The sequence below is a fragment of the Stegodyphus dumicola genome, chromosome 11 (assembly GCF_044657685.1).
Source record: "Stegodyphus dumicola isolate Sdum_Otavi_A_Nest chromosome 11, ASM4465768v1".
Classification (NCBI taxonomy): Eukaryota; Metazoa; Arthropoda; class Arachnida; order Araneae; family Eresidae; genus Stegodyphus; species Stegodyphus dumicola.
Genome location: NC_140778.1, coordinates 106,099,931 through 106,125,933, shown reverse-complemented (window position 1 = coordinate 106,125,933; position 26,003 = coordinate 106,099,931). Strand labels below are relative to the sequence as shown.

Below are 26,003 nucleotides of genomic sequence, written 5' to 3'. Positions count from 1 at the left end.
TTTTTAGATATTCATTAAAAAAATCTCCAGTTACTGTGATCTGTCCATGTAAGTGGATATATTTTTTAATTAGTCACTGAATAGTTGTAATTATAATAATCATAATTAACTGAAACTTAGTTAATTTTATATGGCCAAAATGTAGCTACTTTTGGAAAATAAAGCACATTTTCAATATAATCCTAAGTCGGTAGAAACCCTTTGGATACAGCTGCTAATGATATACTAGCAACTATTTGTGTGCTAGTGAAGATCAAGGTTTGTATGCAGACCTGTAAAGACCTGAAGGATAATGGTACGAATTACTGCTAAAAAATGACAATGATTAAACTTTATTTATATTCGATGGCAGCACAACACAAACCAGTCCTCACCTTTTAGCCATGTTTAGTTTTAAAAGACGCTCGTTTTTCAAAGAAATCTTGTACTTTTTTTTTTTTTTTTTTTTTTTTAAGGATATAAGAAGAATTGGTTAAAAGATATTTCTATGTTATTTTCTTGGCTGTATGCTGATCTCTCTAGCCTCTATTAAATTAAAATTTTTACTCTGAAATCTTGCCTAAAATCGAATGGTGAATATCTGGTGTGCCCAGAATGGGATAACTGAAACACCAGGACCAGACCAACAACTGTATCTTTGTTTCATTTCCTTTTTTTTTTTTTTTTTAAAGGAGATGTTTTATTATCAATTAAGAAATGGTTGGGGTATTTTTATGAAAGTCAGGGGTAATTTTATCAGTTTTTGCTCTTTGATTTTTCAGTATAGCAGCTCTCTTTTTTTGATAGTTTTGAGTTGTAGAAATTAATTTAATTTTATTTTATAGTTTAAATTTTCTTAATTATAGATATAATATTAGTTTATTTTTTTCTGATTTTTAATTATTTTGCAAATGTATCAAAGAGGGCTGACTGTTTCTGAAGCACTGAAAGTGGTAAGTGAATTGCCTTCATATAGTGAATCTGATGGAGATTTCGGTACATGTGCAAAACATGCAATGTTGGGTTGTGCTTTTTCGAGGGTGGCGTCACTTGTTTAAAATGTATCAACCACTGGGGTGGGGTGGGATGAAAATGTAAATAAAGTAAACATCATATAATTAAGCTACCCTTTTTCATTTATACGTGTGTAATCATTATATAACCAAGAGTTTTTTTTGGGGGCGAGAGGGAGTAGAGTAGGAGGCCTCCCTATTGTGACCCCTGGGTAAATCTCCTACGGTAATCAGAATCTAGCATTTTCTTATCGTAGGCAAAATGTTTTACTCTATTACACGCTTTGCAGCAATTGCTTGCTTCAGCACTCTTTTCGAAGTTCCATTCATTCAGTGAGTCTGTTACAGGCCCACCCACAGAGTTTAAACAGCAAGTGCTATCTTTACAAAATTTTATTTGTGTACTCCTTGAGGCCTGATAAGACTGCCTATCACTTTTATTGTAAAAGTTTTAACTTTAAAAGGTACCGTGCCAGAAAGGGTTCAAAGTGAACACATAGAGAATACCACCAATTTTTGTGTTTCTCACTGATGGAAGAATACAGGCATAGTATTAGCAACATCAGGCGTTAAATCCAGTCAGCCAAACTTCTGCTTAAGATGGTAATGATAAACACCCATTACTTTTGTTTTACAGTAATTTTGTTTTACAAAAATAATGGGTGTTTATCATTACCATCTTAATTTAAATAAAATAATCTTCATGAAACATTTTGTAAAATGCAAACCACTGATAATATAGATAATATAATAAGACTTACACTGTGCATATCATCAAGTACTGAATAAGAAAATAGGCACTCACTTTTTCATCAGAAGAAGAACCAGAATCTTTCTTTTTGGCTTTTAGTGGTTTATCTTCACTATCACTGCTCTCTGAGCTGCTACTGATGTATTCCTTACTTTTGAAAGAACCTGGAGATTTAGTTGGTGATTTGATTGGTGAATGTTTCTTTTCTTTATCTTTCTTAGGAGTCTTTTCTTTTGAACTTTCCTTTTTTACCCTATTAAAAAACTCTAGAGGTTATTTAGAGTAACTTAAAAAATAACATATCATTAAATAGACACATTATCAAATCATATTTAAATGACAATTTTCAACTCATAATTAGGACTATCAAGTTCACACACACCATAATTAATGTGAAGAGGGAAAAAATTTAAAAAAAAAAAAAAGATGAGTTAATAGCTTTAAAGTACGCAAAAGTTGTCTGAACTGAGTAAAACTGGTTTAGCTTGTTTTGCTGAAAATTTAACCTCTATAAAATTACTTACGTTTAATGAGTTTCAATACAGCCATTAGTAAATATAGGATAAAGAAAACGTCAGATATTTATCCTTAGAAGAGAATGCAGAGATCTTTTTAGTGAGAAAAGTGTGCATCCTACATACTTATATACAGTACAAAGTCTGTAATCTGGACATCCATTTATCCGGAACGATCCATAATACGGACCTCAAAGCCCCAAACTTTATGCATGTGTGCGTTGAAAGAAATGTTTAATAAAGTAAACAAATAAATATTAAGCTTTTTTTTTTTTTTTTGTTTTAAATTTGATACCCTTTAGATCATAATTGCTCTTTATTTCATAAATTACGGTTTCATATTTTTAATTGTATAATTTCTGCATGCCATCTTACCAGATTTAAATTAATGATCTATAATCCGGAAAAACCTCTAATCTGGAATCGCCAAAGTCCCGACGAGTCAGGATTATGGACTTTGTACTGTATAATCAAAACCAGCTTGGCACAGTTTGGTGAATTTTAGAGAAGAAAAGGACCAACTGGTAATTTCATAGCAATCACTTTGAGAAAGAATTAGAACCATTGTTCCTTTAATGACTGTGTGGCAAAATAATGTATTCCTACATAAATTTTACCGCTCCTTCTTCTACTACAGAAAAATGCTAGGAGAAAAAATTTTAAAATAGTATTAAAGACAAAAAAATAATAAAAATTTTTTTATAAAAGCTGTTAGAACTCTACAATAAAACGAAGACATTCGAAAATTGAGACAGTGGAAACTGAAGATTTGTCATGCGCATGTCTGAATACTTGTTGCATATTCTGAAGCTTTTGCAATTTCTACTAAGGTGGTTGTGATAATACGTAAGTACTGTTTGTACATACGTTTAAAAAAAAGGGGGCATCTAATGCAATCAAGGTATGAATCTGATCATACTGGAACATTAGGATTCATGAAGACCTATTAGTAAAATCTTATCCACTAACCAATTTTAAAGAAAGACAGAAGGAAAAATGGTCTTAAAAAAGTTAGTAATTAACTGATGTTAAAAAAAAAAAAAAGCCACAACAAATACATGTTCAGTGAACGCATTAAAAAAAATGAGAGAGAGAAAACATTTCATATCAATAAATGATGTTTTTTTTCTTTGATACATGCATACAAATTTGAAATACAGCAGATTAAACAGCCAATAGATATATTTTCAGTTAAATATGAAACTATTAAGTTTTATCGAAAATTTCCCACCACCACAAATATCATCTGCGCAAACAGTTCACGTTGGCATGTTTTAATCATATTTCGTCAAACGATTTTTGCAATTTGAAAGAAAGAAACTTGCTTCAGAACACTGTGCTTGGAAATTTGCAAAAAATATCATTATCATTAAGTACAAGGTGTCTGAAATGGAACTATCATACTAAGAGATTAGAACCTGTTCTGTTGCAAAAAGTCAGCTACAGAATGTCAACAAATCATGTGTACAGCTTTAGGTACTAGATGCAGAATGCTTTGGCTGGACTACTGATGTCGATGAGGATTGCCTGCGAGGAACTTGAGAAAGAATGCAACTACCCGAGAGCTTGCTAAGGAGATAAGACTTTAGTGCCATGTCTATTAGTTGCGTTATGCATCACATAACATTGACATACAAGTTCAATCGCTGGGTGCTGCATGAGCTGACTCAAGTAAATAAGGACAGATGTATTTGTGCCTGCACTAATCTGCTCGAATATCAACATAAAGACAGAATTCTGAACCAGATCGTCACTTGTGATGAAAAGTGGAATTATTTTAACAACACAGGATGAAAAGAGGTTGGTCTGTGCCCAGTGAGCCAGTTTGCACCATCACAATGTGCAATGTAACTAACAAAAAGATCATGCTTTGTATCTGGCAAGATTGCCGTGGTATTATCCACAAAGAGTATCTGGATAAAGGTAAAACCCTCGAGAGTAAGATTCTAGTCCGTGTGATGCTGCTATCATGGTAAAACGTCAAACTGAGTTCCGGCACAAAAAGGTAATGTTCCATCAAGATAATGCAAGACCACATATGTCTGCATTCACCAGTTGGATTCTGTATGGACTCTAATGGGATCTTTTGCCACAACCACCATATAGCCCCAACATTGCTCCTTCAGACTTCTACCTTTTTTCTCACTAGCAGCTATATCTTCTGGTGCTATCCTAATATTCTGCAAAGAACGTCCGAAATGAGGCAGGTTTGTTTTTGGATTTGTGGCTATCAAGCTCCTGGGCCGAAGGCTTTGAAAAACTACCAAAACATTGGGAGAAAAATTGTAGGTTTGGGTGGTGATTAATAATTGCATTAAAGGTACTGTTTCCATATTTTTTCAGACTTTAGTAAGAATGTTTTTTGGTGGAAAACTTTTGTTATAACCAGATAAAAAGTTACAAGAAGCAGAATTTACATATTTTACTATTATCTAGTTAAAGTCATACTGCAACAAATCATTAAAAAATAGACATTAATTACATAATTTTAGCATCTATATTTTCCTGTTACTGAAACTACTACCAGATAAGGTGCTGCAGATTCTCTTATTACATAAGAAATCAAAATGGATATAGAACAGGTATGGTGAGGGATTGTCTTCTTCCAAGACAGAGGACAGCAATATTTAATTCAAATCTCGTTTTCTTTCTCCATATATATAATAATTTTCTATTTTTATTACTGCTATCAATTAAAATTCAGTTTCAAAATGCATAAAAATTATGCATTTTGAAACTGAAATCTTGTTGCAAGTATAAAAAAATATGTATACATATATACTATATATATGATAAAAGTATCAAAATTGTTCAGTACTACAGTAGTGATATATATGAATAAAATGTAAATATTAATAAGAAATAAGTAAAAAATTGATTCCATCCAAATGATTTTCTTCTCCTAGGAAGAAACTAGCAAATCTAATGAAAATATAATTCCTAAACTATATTAAATCTTGCTTGATAGAAAGTGTCATTTTTGAAATTTTACATGAACTATGTAATGAAGTTTGACAGGATTAGAGCAATTTTTCTCATCTTTTGAATTTATCCATTCAAAATTGCAAAACCGGTTACTGCATACAAGAGGGAGGACTGTTTCGATTTCTCAAGTCAAGAATATTGTCTTCAGTATAATAATGTTGCTAGGCATCATTATACAGAAAACGTAAAAATAGCTCTAATTTTCATTATATATAATAAAACAATCAAGTTCTATTATATCTCCTGAATTTTGAAAATTTCCCCTGAAATGCAACCCACAGACATAAAATGATTTTAAAGTTTGTTTAATATTTTCAATTTTATGAACATTTTAAAATGGTTTCAATTTCTTTTTTTTTTTAAATAAAGCCATCGATTTCTTAGAACAAAATTAGTCAACTACATACATAATCAAAATATCCAGATTACAAAATAATCCTTACCCTCCACCACTTGCTTTATACTCAGCCATATCCTTCTCGTACTTCTTTTTGGCAGCAGCTGCAGCTTCCTCCCATTTCTAAGCATATAACCACAAAATTTACACTATACAACCATTAAATTATCAGTGAATATAATATGCAGCAATTCATATAGTTATCACATACGATATTCATAATTTACACATTTATAAATCAAAACTATTATTGGAATTGATTCAAAATACATTCTCTTTATTTTGTTGTTTTACTGATATTAAAAAGGTTTACAATTTCATCCTTCTATTTCAGAAGTCCTCTTGCGTTTATCATAGCACTGATTACCTAAATTATTTGCTCAAATTACTTGTCACCAATGGTGTTGGCATTTAGCATAGTACACAAGCCATTAATTTATCTTTTGAAATTAAAACAGAACATTGCTAATTGAGAGATTAATATAAATAATAACAAATTCATAAAGTAATGAGTAAGCCTGTAATATTTGGGACAAATGAGTAGAACGTAGCATTTGTAATACTAGATGATAATATTTTCATTCTATTTGTATCTAAGAATGACATTATTAAATGCATGTATCTTTTACAAACTAGCAGGGAAAAATATAGTAAAATATCCGGATTAACTGGGGATGGCATTTCAGGTTAATTTTATAGCAGTTAAAAACACACAGGAAAGAGGAATAAATCATATAAAAAAATACTTTTAATAATTTACATGTACTTTTAAGCAGTTTAATTTGGAGATTTCATTTAATTAATAGTAAGTTTATTTGGTTATGTAAATTAAATCAACATTCAAAATAAGAAGACACTTCAAAACAGAAATTTGTATTATAATACGAGTTAATTTGAAACAGGCTTATTTTCACGATTTAGCAATATATTTTTAATAAATGTTTATATTATAAGGTACTTTTCACGCCTGCTTAGCGAGCCTTCGTGGTGTAGTGGTTTGCACGCCCAGAACGTAATTGAGAGGTCCGCAGTTCGATTCCCGGCGAAGGCATTGCACATTTTTTATCCATCTTGCTTCCAAAAAATCCTAATGTCTCTACAGTGGCACTCAAACTAAAAGGGTGTTGGATTATGATTCTCCTCACCCAGGATTTGGTGATTGGGTCCTCTAAAAAAGACCAGTCACCCTTTAAAAGGAGGAGTATATAAGGTATTTTCCCCACCTTCATAGTGTAGTGGTCTGCACGCTCAGCGCATAACTAAGAGGTCCGCAGTTTGATTCTTAGCGAAGGCGTTGCACATTTTTCATCTCTCTTGATTCCAAAAAATTCTAATGTCTCTACAATATATTTCAAATTTGCATACAGTTTTGGATAAAAACAATTTCTTTTGCCCTCATTCTGACATAAATAAATTATGAAGTTATTTAAAATAATCATTGCACTAAACATGTAGTTTAAAACTGTTAAGAACTAAAAGCAATCTCAAAGTAAGACCTATACGAAATAAACCAGTCAGTTTTTTAACTGGGCACTGAAAACTGCTCGAATAATTTCTGGAAAAGATGTTTGATGTAAATAATAAAAGTTTGCTTACACTTTTATCTGTAACTTCCTTCCACATTTCACCTGCTTTTTTAGTAATTTCTGTGATACTAATTCCAGGATTATCCCGCTTGATTTTTTCTCTCATATCAGCAAGATACAAGAAGTATGCAGATGGAGGACGTTTAGGTTTATTTTCATCCTTTTCTTTTTTCTGTCTCTTTTTTCTCATGCCTGGTTCTTTCTGGAATTAAAGTGAGTTAAATAATATTAAAAATGAAAAACAGAGTTTAGAAATGAATAAAACTTAATTATTAAATTGTGACTCTTATCCACAATTAAATGGCAGAAGATGGGAGAAGGGTTCACATTTCTTATTTAAATGACAAATATTATTCTTTCAGCATTAAACAAAATTATCAAATAATAAAAATTCCCTTTCTTTTTTCTCTATTTCCACTACTCCCAAAATATATAAAAACTACCAACTCTATAACTAATAATAAGTATTAATATTTTGTTCCTTAACATTTTATACAAGTGAAAATTTGCAAATATAAATGAATGGCATCACTGCAATGGTTTAGTTATGAAAATATTTTTTTTTTCCTTCTCAAAAATTAAATGTTAAGCTCCCTTCAATAATCTTTTTACATGTAGAAGCAAAATTAAGAGAGAGAAAAGGAAAAATAACTAAAAACTATTTACAGTGATCAATAAAATAAAAAGGAAAATGCAGATAATAAATATATACCACTTTCTGAAAATTTGAATAGAAGTGGCCCATAACTTTTATGAACAAGTTATGAATCTAACTTGGAACATTTTTTATTTTATTTTATTTAAATTATTTACATAATAGACATTTAAGAAAATTTTCATATATTTTATTAACAAAATACTATAATATCATACAGATTTTCCACCTGCACACGGCCAAATATTTAGTAAAAATCAGTTGTGTCAAATGATTTTTACTAAATAAAACTTTTACGTCATAAAAAATCATATACATTTCTTTTGTTGTTTCTAATCTAAAAAATCTAGCAAAGCTAGCCATGTTTATTACGTCCATGCAGCTTAATAAAATAAAGAAAAATCACACAAAGAAGTTAAGAAAATAGAAACTATGACATTAATAACAGATTTTGATTACAATTATATTCAGGTCATATAAATAAAAAATACAAGAAGAAGAGTTAAAATAATTTATTTTTATAAGCAGTCAAAAAAAGTTTTTATTTAACTTGAATAACAGGTTAAACTTAATTATTTATACAGTTAAAAATAATGTCATATATTAATATTCAACATACCACAGTCTTAGCACTCTTTGGTTTGGATTCTTTAGGTTTCTTTTCTTTGACTTTCTTTTCAGTCTCCCCTGAATCATCACCAGAACCTTTATCAGAAGCATCTTCATCACTATCAGAGCTTGTGGGAGGATTACTGTCATACCTGAAATGCAAAAATTTTATTAATGATAACAATAATGAAATTTAAGCTGAAGGACAATATGCCAAAAGTATATAGCTTCAATAATTTTAATGACATTAAACAATCTTAATCAGGAAATTTAGATTTAAATTAATAACATGGTCAAATTTTGTTATCAAGTCACTTAAGTATCATCTTTTAAAAGTATGGTACAACTCCAATTATCTGAACTCTGACTATCAGGATTGCTTTCAGAATTTAAGAAAAAAATTAATACGGAAACACACTGCAATTCGCAAAATAACGATTCTGTCTATGTGTGCTATTATCCTTCCCTTTGCGAAGCTAGTGTAGGCATAACGCAAACATTACTGGGATGATAAAACACCATCTCATAGTGCAGTTCTATTATTGGCTACAGTACAGTTTGATTACCAGTCAGTCAGTGTATCGTTGACCTGCTACAGTACTGTGACGGTACTTTTTTTGTGTCGGTGCATTGTTTTGGTTGCGAGTTCATTTTGTCATTCCCCAAGGCTTTTAAAAGAAAATGTGTTGTCTTATTGTTAGTGGATAAATTAAAAATTAAAGAGAAATTAGATAAAGGAGTTACGGGTACACAATTGGTTGAGATGTACAATGTTAGACTGATTTCAGACATTAAAAAGGAGCAAATGGTGTGTGATTCATCAGACTCTAGATTTCAAATTCTAATTGATGATGAACTTATTAAAAGTGTGAAAGAAGAAAATGTCGAAGGAGTGTTAGCCCGAGTGTGACCACATGCAACTTCTCATTGCGAAGTGGATGCGCGATTTGGCTGCCCGAAAACGGATGAGGACAGACAAATAGCTTACTTTGACCAAGATGTTTAGCAAGAAATGACTTTCAACACTTGTAAGTTCTGTACAGAATGCTATACAACACGTACGTAAAAGTGTTGCCTTTTCCTTTTAATTAACTAAAACCTCTTTTTCTCCCATTTTCAACATACAGTAATTAATTCAAGAGTTCTTGTACCCTTTCTTAAAGAAAAAAAAAAAAAAAAAAAAAAAAACTAAGAACTTTTGATTATCCGAATGGTGTCTGGTCCCACCTGACTTGGATAATTGGAGTTCTACTGTATTAGCTATATGTATACAATTTTAATACTTAAATTATTGCATATGGTATCAAATCTGTAATATCACAACTTTCATACGGTCACTCAAATTTAAAAGTCAGAGACATGTCTGATAGAGAGTTTCAGTATTTTTTAAGAATTTTTTTTTTTTTTTTTTTTTTTCCCTAGAGAGCCCATCCTTATCCTGTTGTACCCTGTTAATGTCTTGCTTTTTTTTTTTTTTAGCTATATTTCTTTTTGTTTGTAAAAAAAAAGGAAAGGAAAATAGGTTGCTATAAATTAAGAAGTTCGCCAAGTGAAAGGGGGGGATGTTATTTCTGGGAAGGGGAAAAAAAAAACATTTTGTGTCAAAATACCTATATGTTAGAATAACATTATATACAAATCAAATATATATCCTAAGTCAAGCTTTCAAAACATGGAAAACGCAAGTTAAATTTCGAAAATCGGTACAGTGAACTGTCCCATTTTTTTGTACAAGGTATTTAAAGTACACACAGAAAAAAAATATGCTCCTTTTCTTGAAATTCCACCACAATCGATGAACTTCAAAGAATATTTCCAGGAAAACAGCAATTTTTTTATTAACATATATGTGAGATCTGGGAAGTTGCTCACATGAGATACTAAAATATGAAACATTATTGCAGATGTAACAAATCTACAGCAGATCTAAAAATTATTTCTTTTGGTTTAACATTTTACAGCCACAAATAACTTGGCATACTAATCATGCCAGACTAATCGTCCAGAACATAATATTTAAATTTTTAAGAGTATTGTGATAAGAAGGGAGCAGCAAGAAGCAGTCTAGCTTGGCTAAGGTGCAGAAACAAAGTACGATGTATTTAGGATAAAATTTTAATTAAAATGTGATTAAATAATAATTATTGTGTTAAATTATATTAATACCGAAACTACAGTTTCGGTATTAATATAATTTAACCGGACAATTACTAAAGCTCTAAAATTATTATTGACCGATGGGTTCTTAAATTGTTTTCGTCAAAGTGCTATGCGAAACTCTCATCATTCTATCTATAAACCTCTCCAATATATTAATATTATATATACACACAAGCATATGTGTGTATATATATAGGCACATACATACATAAACACAGAGATTCCTTTTACAATAATTATTTTTTAACTTCACACCCAAAACCGTTTAATGTAAACTTGATAAGCTGTTTAACTTTCATATACAAGTTTTTAAGAAATATTTTAAATTTACACTAATGAAAATTGATAACAAAAGACCTTGACCGATGCACATCTACAATCTGTGATAAAGAAAATTTCCAGTAAGTTCTCTCCAAGGCTACAAATTTTATCAGAATCTAATACAATAAAGTGACAAACTGTAGTAAGAAGTAAAGTTTACAATATTTGCATATAAATATATGTATTTTTTATTTATGTACCAAAGAAAAAATTTAATAAATAAAAGAAAGAAATTATCATTATTTATTATTTTGTCTCATTTGGAAAAGTTTTTTTTTCAAAACTTAGAAAATTATCAAACTTCATTTATTTTTAGTTTAAATTTAAGTGAATTCTTGCAAGTACCAAACTTCAGAATTCAAATAGGGGTAAAAACTCAGTTATTTCCAGATTGCACAAATAATAAGCATACAAAATGAGTTTGACACTCCTGTCCTAAAATAATAATTTTTTTTTAAAAAGCTCTCCTTCCAATATATCTAACATTAATGTATTTGCACATACAATCCCACTGCAGTTTTTTGATGTTTCACAGAAGAAAATTAAAGAAATATATTACTACACTCAGAAATACATAAACATTTACCTTACGTAAAAATTGTAAAAGTAAAACAACAGTAAGTATTTTACAGACACAGTAACATGTTTCAAAGCAACGTTATATCACAGCTAGAAAGCCTTAGAACAATTCATGTTTTCTCATTTATGGACATAGATTTCTTTTAAATTTAATACTTGCAGTTGTTAAATTTTGATATGATTTTGAACAACATACTGATATTCTCATTATTTACACAGTAATAGTGAAATGATCTGGATCTTAATTGTGAAAAATAATTGAAAGCTTACTCTTCTGCAACTTCACTTCCACTTTCCTCTGGTGCAAATGATTCATCCGATGATTCTTCATCTGTGGAACCTCCTCCTTCCTCTCGTTCCCGACCCTCGGCCTTCACTCTCTGCAGATAGGCATCTGGTTCATCTTCAACGTCTGAATCTACAAGCTCATCTTCATTGTAGACAGGTTTTTCTTTTGTTGTCTGTGAAAATACACACAAAAAATCAGTCTATTCAAAAAAAGAAAAGCCAAACTTACTTGATATAAAACTGTGATATATTGAATCATTCTCATATTTTATTTCATAATACTCTATTAGCCTGATGATAAAGTGCACTAATGAAAAGTACAGATAAACTGTTAAGAGACTAGAAAATTAGAAAAATTTCTAATATGACATTGTTGGAAAAAATAAAGAAAGACTGAGCTAAATGTTCTTAAGAAATAAACTTATGATAAATGCTGATGAAGATAATTCTAATTAAAGGCCAACGATGAGATTTGAATTCCCCAATGCACTACTGCGACCTGGAACAGAAAGCACGAATGGTCGTGAGAAAGCACGTGATTTGAAAACTTTGAAACACATCCTGTATTTTGTTGCAAACCTTGACTCTATTAATAAGTGGCCTAAAGAATAGATTCAGGAATATGAATTCGGAAGTATGTATTTTAAATTAATTAAACATTAAAAAATTAGTCTACTGCATATTTTTTCATATACACTAAAATGTAAATATAGCACTTCACTCAGAACTACTACTTTTTAAGCCTTCATAAATGTTTAAATCTTCCATATTAAACAAATTAATTGGTCACGTAATTTAAGTAAATTACACAAAAAATTTCCTAGATTCCTAAATAATAAATATTTAAATGAAAATTCTTACCAGACCAGAATTTCTATTTTTAATTCGAAGCTTCTTGGAATTTGCAAAGTCGAATAGTCTCCCGTATTCTTCTCTAAGATAAAAAAAAAAAAAATACATATATATAATCAAAATAAGCACTTGCACACATTACTAGAACAGCAGAACTGAGAAATTCTCTACAAATAAATTAATTTGAAAAACTAATTTGAGAATAACAATTGCATACAATTATGCTACAGTATTAGTAAATATTCTCATTTATACTGGTGGTTATTAGCATTTAATTAAGTACTAGTATTCTACATTTCAGAATAAATGTTTTTTGAATGTAATATGTTCTGGTCTAAACTATTTAAAACTTAAAACATTTTCCAAATGACAATACAACAACAATATATTTCATCTTTAGCATGTTAAACTCAACTATAAATTTTTTAACTTCATACAGTTAAAAACATAAACAAAATTTAATCATGCAAATTAATAGTTATATTTTAACATAATTAAAAACTTAAATTCAATTTAAATGTATAGATTTTAGTGCTTACTTTTCAATGCTACTAAAGGTATGTACTACTCCACTTTTAGTTTCAATTTCAAAATCAAAGGATCTGGTACTACCACCACTCCTAGCAAAGTTCACACTGGCAATTTCATCAAAACGAATGTGCACAGGTGGTTTATGAACATAAATTAGACCTCGTTCAAGGGGATACAGTAAACCATTTCCAGCACGATAAGAACAAGCAATTGCCTGCGTTCCACTATGCCTAGAGGAAGAAGAACAGAATGATTGATTAAATATTATTAACACATTTTTACAATAAGAACATTTGCTTAAATTTTATTTCATATTTGTAGCTTTGGAAATTATTTAACTTCAGATGCAATATCTCTTTATTACTTGTCAAACAATATTTTGTGGGGGAAATGCTTGATGGAGTAAATAATTGTACAAAAGAGGGTGGGTTGTATTCGATGCAGATGTGCACGAGAATGTTAGTCAAAAGTCTTGAGAAAACAGGGACATAATTTTGGATAAGAATGCACCTTTGACCAAAATGAATTCGCAGAATTGCGAGTCAGATGTTTTCTCTTCTGCAGTCATTTGAAGATATGATTTAAGAGAACATTGAAGGTTTAGTAAATCGCATCTGTTCGAGTTGAAATACAGTTGATCCAGTGTTCCTTTTAGTAGTAAATATGGCTACTGCGAAACGAAACAAACACAGTGCTGGTTTCAAACGCAAAGTCATTCAGTTTGTGAAAGAAAGTGGAAATCTTACTGCAACAAGGATGTTTGGTGTGTACAAGAACAAAAGAAAAATGAAACCGCCATAATTAATGTGTCAAAGAGCAAATATGCTTCGCATACAGCATACAGGAGTAACGAAATGGTCTATCCTAGAAGAAGGCATTGTGAACTGGGTCTTATGTAGTAAAAAAAAAAAAAAAAAAAAACATATAAGGCTGCCAAAAGATTTGGACAACAAATTAATAAGTTTCCAGAAGTATGTTATTGATCTATGAAAGGAAAAAAAAATATTTACTGTCACATAATGGAAATAGGAGTGAAACTATAGTAATGTTTGATACACTTATAGGATATAAAACAAGGATTGATAGGAAATAAAACAACTGATATGAAATAAACAAAATTTATTCAATAAAAACAACAAGTCACGAAAAATCTCACCTCGGCATATAGCTTGCCAATATGTAATTTCCGAAACAGGCTCTTAATAAATCTCATGAGAAAGGAGTTATGAATGAAAACAGTGCATAAGATATGGCTGGCAAAAGTGTCCTGTTGCCTTAAACAGTTCAGAAAGTCTTTTAGTTTGGGACATGCTCAAATCCCATCTAATGGATATTAATAAGATATCGTTGAAAGAGTGTAATGTGGACTTGACAGTTATTCCAGGTAGATTAATGCCATTAATTCAGCCTTTATATACGTGTATCAATAAACCATTCAAAAACAATTTAAAAAGACATCGGAATACGTGGATATTTGAAGAATGAAAAAACATTTACAAAAGGAGGCCAATGCATTATGCCAGTCTAGAAATAGTGTGCGAGGGAATAATAAAAGCATGGAATGAATTTAAAACCGACATCATTCAAAAGTCATTAAAAATGTGGTATATCTGACGATTTAGATGGAATGGAAGATAAGTACAGTCAACAGTCGTTAATTCGGACACCCATAATTCGGAATGATCTATAATCCGGACATCAAAACTAAAAACTTTCTGCGCATGCGCCGCGTTGACACATGCGCAGAGGCGTTCACGCGTGCGCGTAAGACCTTTTACGACTGCGCATATGAGTGTGCGCAAGTGCAGAATACGTTTTTGCGTGCGCATTTTATGTATAATGGACGTATAAGCTAAATAATTATCTATTTCAGTTAATGTTGATGATTGCGTTGTTCCTTAATTTTCGAATTGCATCCGGCTTATTATTTTTTGCAGACTGTAAGAGGAATTTTATAAAAGTAAGCTTAAACTTTCGATTATATCAAATAGAATTTCCGATATATATTTGTTAATATGTAAAGGATCTAAAGCAAAAGTATGTTTTGAAATCCGAAATCTGTTTATCAATTTCACGCTGCTCGGCGGCGGGCGCGTAATGAATTGGAAGTTAATTTGTCAGCACTATCCTTATCTTCAGCGCAGATGTTTTTATTTTATTTAGCTTATAATTCCTTACCAAATGTAGTATTTCATCTCGATATGCTCCGTCTTTGATATGATTTAAAACAAGTTCCTCGTCATTATAATTCGCTTCCGATAGCGAAGAAAAGTGACAGAGGTTATTGAAAACAAAAAAATTTCGATTGACAAATTAGTCGGTGTTCTTGACACAGCAATTATAGGACTTGAACGGCGGAACTTTGTAACTGAACAAGAAATTATGTCTGTTTAATAGAATTAAAGAGAAAGTATTATCACATGAAACGAAGCAAAACTTAAACAACTTACATTGAAAGAAATGTTTAATAAAGTAAACAAATAAATATTAAGCTTTTTCTTTTTGCAAATTTTGATACCCTTTAGATCATAATTGTTCTTTATTTCATAAATTACGGTTTCATATTTTTAATTTTGGAATTTCTGCATGCCATCTTACGAGATTTAAACTGATGATCTATAATCCGGAAAAATCGATAATCCGGAATCGCCGAAGTCCCGACGAGTCCGGATTAACGACTTTTGACTGTACTTATTTATGGATCAGAATAACATAGATGGCGAAGATGAAACAGAATTCAATGATGTGCCTGAAGATATAACGGAAGATGAATAGGATGAATGTTTCATGTTATCCAATAATGACAATTTTTAAGTTCATAAAGTATGTCATTTCTTTTAAATAAACAGGATTTGGATACATGAAGAAATCTAATTTCTGTGTGCTCATTTTTTTCCTTATTTTAAAATTTATCAATTTTATATCTAGTGTATAATGCGCAACTAACTGTAAATTTCAATCTTATGTTTTGTATTAAAAGTGTGCACAAATAAAAATATCATGTTTTATCATCCCATGCATTCATTCCCCAACTTTACACAGGTTATTTACACAGGTTATTTTAACTTTACACAGTTAAAACTTCATGAAACTAAAATATATTTTTCGGCCTGATTTTTGCTGAATATATAATAAATGACTTGCTAAGGCAACTAGGCTCTCAAACAGCAATGGAAGCCAAAAGTAAATTGATATTGCTATTAGAAAACAAAGGTATGAACATCAGCTCCATATTATTAAAAATCCATAAGTAATTTTTGACTTATTAAAAGCTTAATTATTATAGACTACTGTTATTGGCCTGCTTATAATATATAGTCAATTAATGCACTTCTGTGTATAGCTTTTATTAGACAGCTAAGCAAGCTAGAAAGAGGAAAATTCAGAACTCGGAATAAAACGATAAGAAGAAAATACCTGAATAACACTGCATTATATTATTCATGATTTTAATTTACAATTCTTGTTTGCATGATGAACTATCTACTAATTAACACTTATATCAGTATTATTCTAAATGATATGATATAAAAAACTGAAGATACTATATGAGGGCTGTCTGAAAAGCATCTGACCTAACAAAGAAAAAATATTTTTTTCTCCCAAAATTACCTTTATTTTTTGACATATTCTCCTTGTAAGTCTATATATTTCTTCCAACGATGCTCCCATCCTTTTAACATGCCCAAACAATATGTAGAATATTTCTCTGCAGAATAGTTATTAACAAAGTTCATAACCTCCTCATTTCACAAAAATCTTTTTCCTCCAACTCCTCCTTTTAGCTAATTGAACAAACAAACAAACAAACAAAAAAAAAGTAACTTGGTGCCAGGTCTGACGTGCAGGGTGGGTGGTCAAGCAGTTCAAACCATTCATGGATTTTTGACATTGCAACCGTTGAAGTGCTAGATGGAGCACTATCTTGGTGAAATAAATTTTTTCTTTTTCCTTTGCAAATTTGGCCATTTTTCTGCCTTCATCGTGCCAAGTAACATTGCATAGTATGCTCTAGTAATGGTTTCCCCCTTTTCAAGATAATCTAGACAATCCCATGGCTGTCCCAGAAAACTATCAACGTCACTTTCCCAGCAGAAGGAACAGTTTTTGCCTTTTTTGGAGCTGATTCTCTTTTTGTAATCCACTCTTTTGACTTTTTGCTTCTGGGCGGTAATGATGAATTCAGGTTTCATCTACAGTGATTAATAGTAAGAAAAAAGTCCCCATAAACCGTGTCCAACTCCTCTTTAATCTGAGTTAGTATATTTCCTTTCAAAAACAAGTATCTAAAACAGCACGATACTCAATTTTTACCATTTTTCCAAAAATGGTCATATTAACTCGCAAAAGTAATTGCCAAACAAAAAATTTGCATTTAAAACAGCTGAAATTTTGACTGACTGATGCCCAAACAAATTCCCCCCATTTCAGTTGATTTGAGCTGCCATATACATATCAAGGTCAGACACTTTTCAGACAGCCCTCACATGTATTTTCTGCTTAATTTATGGTAAAAATTAGTATTCACATATATTTTATATATTCATGATATATTTAACTTTTTTTGTGACCCCCCCCCCCATATTTCTAGGCTACATGCCTTACCTTCGAAATTTTACAATCACTTAACAAGCTTTTAAATTTTTCATTATACTTATTAATAAAAAATGCATATAAAAGCAAACCCATACTATCCATACCATTATACTCGTATGCTGCTCAAAGGTCAATTGAAGTTATTCAAAATACAATTTGTCCTTGAAAAATCTTATATTCTATATTCCAGTTTTGGGAGAAGAAAGAATAATGCACTAATAAAAAATCCCACTGTTAGTCCTGAATTTCCAAGAAATTTCATATTTGACAACTAGGAAGGAAGAGCAGTCAAGAGAAAATAATTCATTCATATATGTTTTCATTCACACCACAGCCCATTACAAATGTTTCTCAGGACAAGGAAAGTATATTTATTATTTAGCTTGCCCAATCCAATGAAAAAATTATTTTAAAAATGCCTACCCTTTGAATGAACCTGGAACTGTGATTTTTCTTTGAACTATTGCTTTCATAACTCTACTAATAACTTCAAAAGTAGGGCCAGACATTTCTTTATGTAACTTATCTTCATATTTTTCCTTGATACTTTCCCTGCAATCAAATAACGTAAAGTAAAAATCTGCTACATAATAAAAGATAAAAATATTTAATAAAATAATTGGTCCATAGAATCATAAATATTACTAGGCATTAATTAATCTTACTCTGACAGGCTGAGTTCCACTGTTGTCTCCTCCTCTTTCGAAAACAACAAAATGAGAAAGTGATAACGGGTTTGACCTTGTTTGATTGGAGGATCTAAACTTAGCTGTAAGTGAGAATCATGTAAATTAGCAAAATGTACATATGCATAGGATATTTATTACAAGATTAATAACAAAACGTGTATCTACCTACAAAGTATTTTTTTCAAAAAATTTCTGTTTTAGCTAGAAGTATACTCAATACCTCTTAAAAAATTAAAAAAATAATAATAAAAATTAGTTCTTGAACACTGAAAAATCATTGCAATTTTGATAAAGGTTAAATAAAATTAAATAGATATTGCTCAAAAGAAATGTGATAGTTCTATCTAATGCTAACATTACGAATTTTATACACATTTTGGGGGGGACCAAAAATTACAAAGTTACAATTCAAAGATTTTAAACTATTCTATTTTCTAATATATTATACAAACCATAACTGAAGCACGAAAAGATTTGAGAACTCCACAAGTGAATTTTCCATTTTCTTCATGTATCAATTACTACAGAATGGCAATACATTTGAAATCTGTTTAATCCTTCCTCAATGGCACAATAACCCAGGGTGAACCCTGGCCTTCTCAACAAGCTTTTTCCAGGCCAATTTTCTCCCTGCTAGCATTTTCCAGTTTTTCGTTTTTAAGAGCATTAGGTCATTTTCTAGGCAGTTTAACCATCATAGATTTGGTTTGCCTTTTTTCCGTGAGCCTGTTGGTCTGCTGTGGATGACTTTTTTGTTGAACGGTCTTCACCTATTCTGATATTATGCCTGTCCATTTTATTCTTTCGCATTTAACAAAATTAATCATGTCAGGTTCATAATATGAGCTACATTGCTCATTATTTGATTTTTTTTTTTAAGAAACACACCACCTTTTTGTATCCCTCCATAAATACTTCTCAAAACTTTTTTTTCAAAAATGCCCAACATGTGTCAATATGTTTGTCATAGTTCAAGTTTCACATGCATCCATCAGAATTGGTCTTATAAGGGTCTTATACAGTAAAACCTTTGTTTTTCTTTGAACTACACTTGATTTCACATATTTTCATATTCCACTGAAGCATATATATATATATATATTCCACTGAAGCATATTCCACTGCAATGACTCTCTTTTGAATTTCTGTGGTAATATTGTTCCTGTTGTTAACTGAAATTTGTTTAATAGTCCTATCTAAAGTTTTCAATAAAGACATTTCTACTAGGATTATACAAAATTCTTTTAATTTCTTAAGCAGTGGAAAATATATATAGCCTAACGGTAAAGATACTTTTGTGAAAGATTTTCAAATCTACTACTATTAAAAACACTAAACAACTACTCTGGTCTACTTAGCCATTGGTGAATACTGGAATAGAAGATGAGCTAGCTAAAGGCAATACACAATAAATAATTAAGACACTATTTCTTTATGAGATCATGGATGATATAGACTTATCAGACCCCATAACAACCTGATTTCATATCAGTAGCTAACATATTAGAATGTTTGCCAGATTATTTAAAATACTAAGGAATTTTCATGATTTTTGCCCTTAAGAGTTATTACACAAAAGTCCTTTTAGAAAAATACTAGTGAATCATTTGCAAAGTTTTAATTTTTCAAACTAAAACACATTTTCTCCTAATTATTTTGTTACTACTATTAATAGCAGCAACAAAATATCATCGAAAAAAATATTATAATACAATTTGTTCTGCTCAAACTAAAAATCTAGCATGTATGGTGGCATAATCTTTGTTTCAGAGTAGTGCTAAGAATGGAGAACCTATTTGTCATATTATGCTTTTATTAAAAAACAAACAAACAAAAAAAAAAAAAAAAAAACCACCTTTAATAACACAATGCAAACTCACCACAAAGAACATTTGGCGGCCATCTTTGTGTGGTAATAAAAACAGTCTCAAGATGGTTGTCAAAGGAATCTTGTAATCGAAAGTCTTGCCATGAAGTTGTATAAAAGTTGGAAAAATCTTGATGTCATATCGACCCCTAAAAAATTACACGGGTAAGACATGACATATACAAACTGTTACAAGAAATATCAGCAACTTCAACTCTAAAATAATTAGTTTACCTAGGAGTTAAGCATTGAAGCTCCTTGAATGTGACAATAGCATCTCCAGTTGCTTGTATAATACTTGCTTTAGCTAAAACATTGTCAACAAAAGCCTGAAATATAAAAGTATTGATCTTTCAACATAGCGATGAAATATTTTTATGTAAAAATAATTAAATAAACGGATATTTTTTTAAAGAAATACAATTTTAAAGTTACTAGTACTGTAACTTTTATCTAAGGCATTATTTTAGTTTCTATTTTGGGACAATTTTTATCATATAAGAGGAACTTATATATTAGTTTTGAATTCCTTCCATGCCAAATGAATATTTTTTTAAATACAAAACTAATAGCAGCATATCGTACATAATAAAATTAATCATTTTTGTAAAAATAAAAAAGAATATATCCAGATTATTAGCTTCATGAAGCACAGATTTTCATTCACTGGCTTCAAAATTACATCAAAGAGTTTGTAGTAATTTTCATAACTAAGAAAGCTGGTATATAAGCAAATCTTTAGATGTGACATTAGAAAGGATCAGCAGCATTTTTTAAAGGCTATGATTTGAAATTAAACAAAATAGCTTATAGTGATGTTGCGTATCTAAATTTGCAATAAAATTTGTATGTATTCAAGGTTCTAATTGTAATTTTAAAGAGCAGCAGCAGCACTATTTTTATAGGACAACTATCAAAAACTTAACCTGTTTAAAATTAAGTAAGCCTATGGTAAAAGAGAACTCTTCAAATTTTTATCATGACATTAAAAACAATGATGTAGCACATAAATGAAAAAAAAAAAAAAAAAAAAAAAAAAAAAAAAAAAAAAAGAGTATGAGAACTTTCCCACAAGTAAGTATGATATTTACAGATGTTTAGTGAGTTTCACTTTGTACTGGATGCAACAGTAAGGACATTAGGAAATTTATTTGAAGAATATTAACTAAGAACCCAGAGTAAATGCGAAGTGAGAAAAATACAATCAATGTGTTTGATATTGTTCCTAGCACTGTATTAGAGACATGGATAGCTTTTAACACAGTTGTTTATTAATAAACAAAGCCCAATGATGAGCATTCTATAGTAATCTTACACTGTCAACAGAGACTTGCAAAACAACTGCATAAGGATATGGCAGATTTACATAGACTTCAACCTACAGCACAGCTGGTCAGTACATAAAATCACATTTTCACAACTTCAAATATGTTACATAACACATATTTTTCTTAAATTTATTAGTCTACACTTAACTTAAAACCCAAGAATATTATAAATTTTTCTTGTAAATTAAATGCAAATTTAATTAGAAATTTTTATTTTGTCACTCAAGCAGAAATATCACTAAATCTATTTTTGAAGTAAATACAACACAAATAATTAGAGGAAGGGGAAATGAGAACCCAATAAACCATATACATTTATGAGATTTTTGAATTCTGTTTTCTATATGGTAATAAAAAAATTAAAATTCTAGACAGAAACAAATAATATATCTATAATCATCACTAAAATGCATTGCAGCAGGCGCAGTGAAGACCCTTAAAATATTGTTATTGTTGCTGTGGTATTTTCCTTGTTATTACAGTATTTCCCGAGGTAACCTTTATATAATTTTCCTATATTAAAGCAACTTCAAGTTAAAACTAAAGATAAAAATTTAATTGTTCTATTACACGCTATATATTGAGTAATATAAAAAGCCTCCACTTTTCTTGCCACTAGATGGTATTGATGCCTATATATCCGGCAATACTCACCCGATTGTCTCAAAAACGGACACATGCTTAAAAGACAACATTTGGCTTACATTGTTTAGTTTTCTAATTCATTGATGGCATAAAAAGTTATATTAATTTGAAAATTAGTGAAATATTTGAAGAAATGCGCTATGTGATGCTTTTCTACTATAAAAAAGGTACAAATACTGAAAAATTTGTGAAATATATGGTGAGAATGCTGCGAGTGAAGGAAGGACCCACGAGTGGTTTGTCCATTCCAGAAATTTTGATATCGAGATTGGAAGGGAATTGTCCATTATGAGCTGCTGCAACCTGGTGAAACCATCAATTCGACCCTGTAACGTGTACAACTCGACCGTTTGAACGAAGCAGTCCAGAAAAGCTGACCAGAATTGGCCAACAGAAAGGGAGTTGTATTCCATCATGACAATGTGTGGCTACACACAATTTTGATGACTCGGAACAAATTAACAAAACTTGGTTGGGAAGTTTTGATGAACCCACCGTATAGCCCAGACTTTGCACCATTCGACTATTATTTCTTTCAGTCTCTGCAAAACCCTCTTGATGGTAAAAAATTGGCCGACCGAAGCACCGCTGAAAATTACTTGGCCAAGTTTTTCGACGATAAACACCGCAGTTCTACACCGATGGAATTATGAAGCTACCCACAAAATGGCCAAATGTCATAGATAATAATGGTGAATATGCAGTTGATTAAAATTTATTTTCAATAAAGAAAATTTTTGTTCAAAAAATGTACCAAAAAATGCAGAGACTTTTTATATGATCCAAATAGAGGGTATTTATACATTTTCAGAATGGGGTTTAATTAAAGTTTAAAACTTAAGAGGTTTTTTTAATGCTCAATTTGATAGACATTTTTTCTGGACTATAAGTCTGCATTGCGATTTCCAAGACAAAAGGGATTTTCACAAATTTCTAGGGGTATTGATTTTTAGTCCTCTTCCACTAATTTCTAGGTCCATTGATAATGGTAGGTTTGCACTTAGAAAGAGCTTTTCTCAAGAGACCGAAGGCATATAATGCTCCATAGATGAAATGCTAGGGGACTTTGCTGGTGTGATTTGACTCTGCAAAGAGATACATCAGTTATTACAATGCCAGAAGCAACAAGGAAGGGTTAAGATGGTTATTTTGGATTTATATATTTATTAGCCAAGAGCTGCTACATCTCTAGTACATGTAGTTAAATCAGAAGCGTCTGCATGAGGTTTACTTGTGTTCAATAAATAGAGGGGGGGGGGACCATAAAATTTTTTAATAGCTGTCGTATGAAAATGCACTATCCTTCAAAAGTTGTGTATTGACCAATCTACTACTCATGAATTTTTATACAATTCTTTACTTCATCTCCCACAAGAAAAATTTTGTAATGGTACAATAAAACAACGAAATTGTTGGATGAAAACAAATTACCCCTCAAAAAAAGTTGTCCACTAACTAATATATCAATTGTGAATTTTTTTAAATTTATCGTTGCAGGAATTACTTTATAAAAATGCAAATCTTCACAGTTCAATGACCAGAACTCAATATGAAGGGATAGTTGCATAACAAGTTCCACTCTTGTCCATCCCAATTCCTCTACTTTTTCGTATTGTGTCCTTAGTCTTTACTTCCTACCTCTGAATTCGAACTTAGTTTTGAAAGTAAGCAGGAGGTGTACTTCATCATAAATATCCGTAACAACTTTAACACACCTCTCAACAATCTGTGTAAGGCACAGGAAGTAAAAATAGCACAAGAAGTGGGAAGTCTTCACTGATATTCTATTTCAAATCTTCACTTGATGAGATGTAAGAGGTGGCTCTGTAATTCTACAATTCTGTCAATAATGTTAATTTAGTCTCGCACATTATTGTTGGGTGACAGAATTTTGAATTTGAGTACTGGCAGGTGAGATTTCTTCACACACCTCTAGAAAACGGTTTCTGTTCGTCTGCGAGCAGATTCTCCGGATGTGCAGCGTAACAATTTCGATGAATGGAACCATCCAGGATAACCATTATCACTGAGGTATAGAGAGAACAAAAGAGTATGTCACAAGTTCAAGAAAGCATCCTTAACAGTGGAACTAACGCAAAACCACATTGGAGCATATACTCTGATTATAAAAGAAATCATCTCCCCATTTTTCAAGTGGTTGAAAATCAGCTACTGGAAGATAATCATAGTTGACCAAGCTCTTACCTACAGGTTTGTAAAATGCAACAAGATCCACTGCATGTTCATCCAGATCATTCATTGCATGCTTTAATGCCAGTTCATAAGAGTGAAGCTGGCATATCGCTCAGCGCAAGATCTTCCAAACTCTTTCTCTAGGACATAAAATGATACCTCTTGAATGTATTCACTGCAGTTCCCTAACATTCAACCATTATAAGTACATTCTTATCCCGAATCATGTCCCCCCTTTTTTCAATCCTAAAATAAAATTCTCATACACACTTGCATTGAACACAACCCACCCTCTTCGCAGAATTATTGCACCTCAAGCATTTACTCTAGACACATATTGTTCCCCTTATTGCTGGTCAATTCAGTATAGTGTTGTTTGAAAGTCCTGGAAAATTCTTGAAAAAAAAATGAATGACTTCAAAAGATAAGAGCATCACACATCTTTCTTTCAGATATCTTTGTAAAAAAAAAAAAGAAAGTGAATTATATGGTGAAGATACATGCAAATTTAAAAAAAAATGTAGTTTGAGATTATAGTTGCATGTTATGAACCAGAATATATGACACTACAAAATATTTTATTCCATACATCAAGTAATTAAGTTTATTAATTTTTACTTTCAAAACAATACAGATGCAAGTAACTTAATTTAAATCCAGCTATGATACTAAAGTGCAATAAATACGGGGAAAAAAAAGGAAGGATTGAAATTTAAAGAAATTTTTTTTTTTTGAAATTTCACCTCCTCGAAACAGAAATAATTAACTAGGCTGTACAGCTTCATTAACATTTCAATACAAAGAAATTTGAAGTATTGTTTTAAGCATACAAAACAATTCTGCAGCAGTAATTCAACATGTTTTACAATAAGAAATTTTTAGACATTTACAAATAACAAATTAAATAAACTAGCAATAAATAAACAATTAAAACCATACCTGAACAGGATCAATACTAGAATTTTGATCTGGGGGTATATGGAATCTGAGCTCCATCAGAGATACTGCAGCTTCATCATTTTGATGAAATTCAAGTGTTACTTCATTTTTTGCATTGATACAATGAGAAACATTTGGAAGAGGTACTTCAAATGCAGTGTTCTTATCCACATCAAAAGATAGAACAGAACCTAGGAAAAGATATTCAGAATGAGATAATATACACATAGTTCTAATTCTATTGTTGTTCATTTCTATCATTAAACACCAGAATAGCTCCATGAATTATCGCTGATGGAGCTAAACAAAACTGCCACTATTCAGTAAAGGTTTTCGGCAGCAGATGAGAAAATTCAGAACTCTTCGGTTATTGGGACTAGATTCCAAAATGTATATTTGAATGGATGTATGTGCTCCTGTATTGCACGTATATATGTATGTACGCATTTATATAGGTTTTGTGTATACAGACACATATGCATACATACAATTCTTAATCTGATCCCGATAAGAGGAGAGTACCAA

General features: G+C 30.9%; 1 protein-coding gene across 1 annotated transcript in view; it reads right to left on the bottom strand.

Moving 5' to 3' along the window:
* Positions 1 to 26,003, bottom strand: part of Ssrp (structure specific recognition protein) — a 45,432-nt gene that overhangs the window by 341 nt on the left and 19,088 nt on the right. Inside the window, exons 4-15 of the mRNA XM_035350589.2 lie at positions 25,479 to 25,669; positions 20,608 to 20,702; positions 20,387 to 20,522; positions 18,483 to 18,586; positions 18,241 to 18,369; positions 13,230 to 13,451; positions 12,700 to 12,772; positions 11,821 to 12,011; positions 8,501 to 8,642; positions 7,237 to 7,428; positions 5,687 to 5,763; positions 1,798 to 1,996 (exon numbers count right to left, since the gene is read on the bottom strand). Coding sequence (XP_035206480.1) covers positions 1,798 to 1,996; positions 5,687 to 5,763; positions 7,237 to 7,428; positions 8,501 to 8,642; positions 11,821 to 12,011; positions 12,700 to 12,772; positions 13,230 to 13,451; positions 18,241 to 18,369; positions 18,483 to 18,586; positions 20,387 to 20,522; positions 20,608 to 20,702; positions 25,479 to 25,669 — 1,751 coding nt within the window. The remainder of the gene's footprint in view (positions 1 to 1,797; positions 1,997 to 5,686; positions 5,764 to 7,236; positions 7,429 to 8,500; positions 8,643 to 11,820; positions 12,012 to 12,699; positions 12,773 to 13,229; positions 13,452 to 18,240; positions 18,370 to 18,482; positions 18,587 to 20,386; positions 20,523 to 20,607; positions 20,703 to 25,478; positions 25,670 to 26,003) is intronic.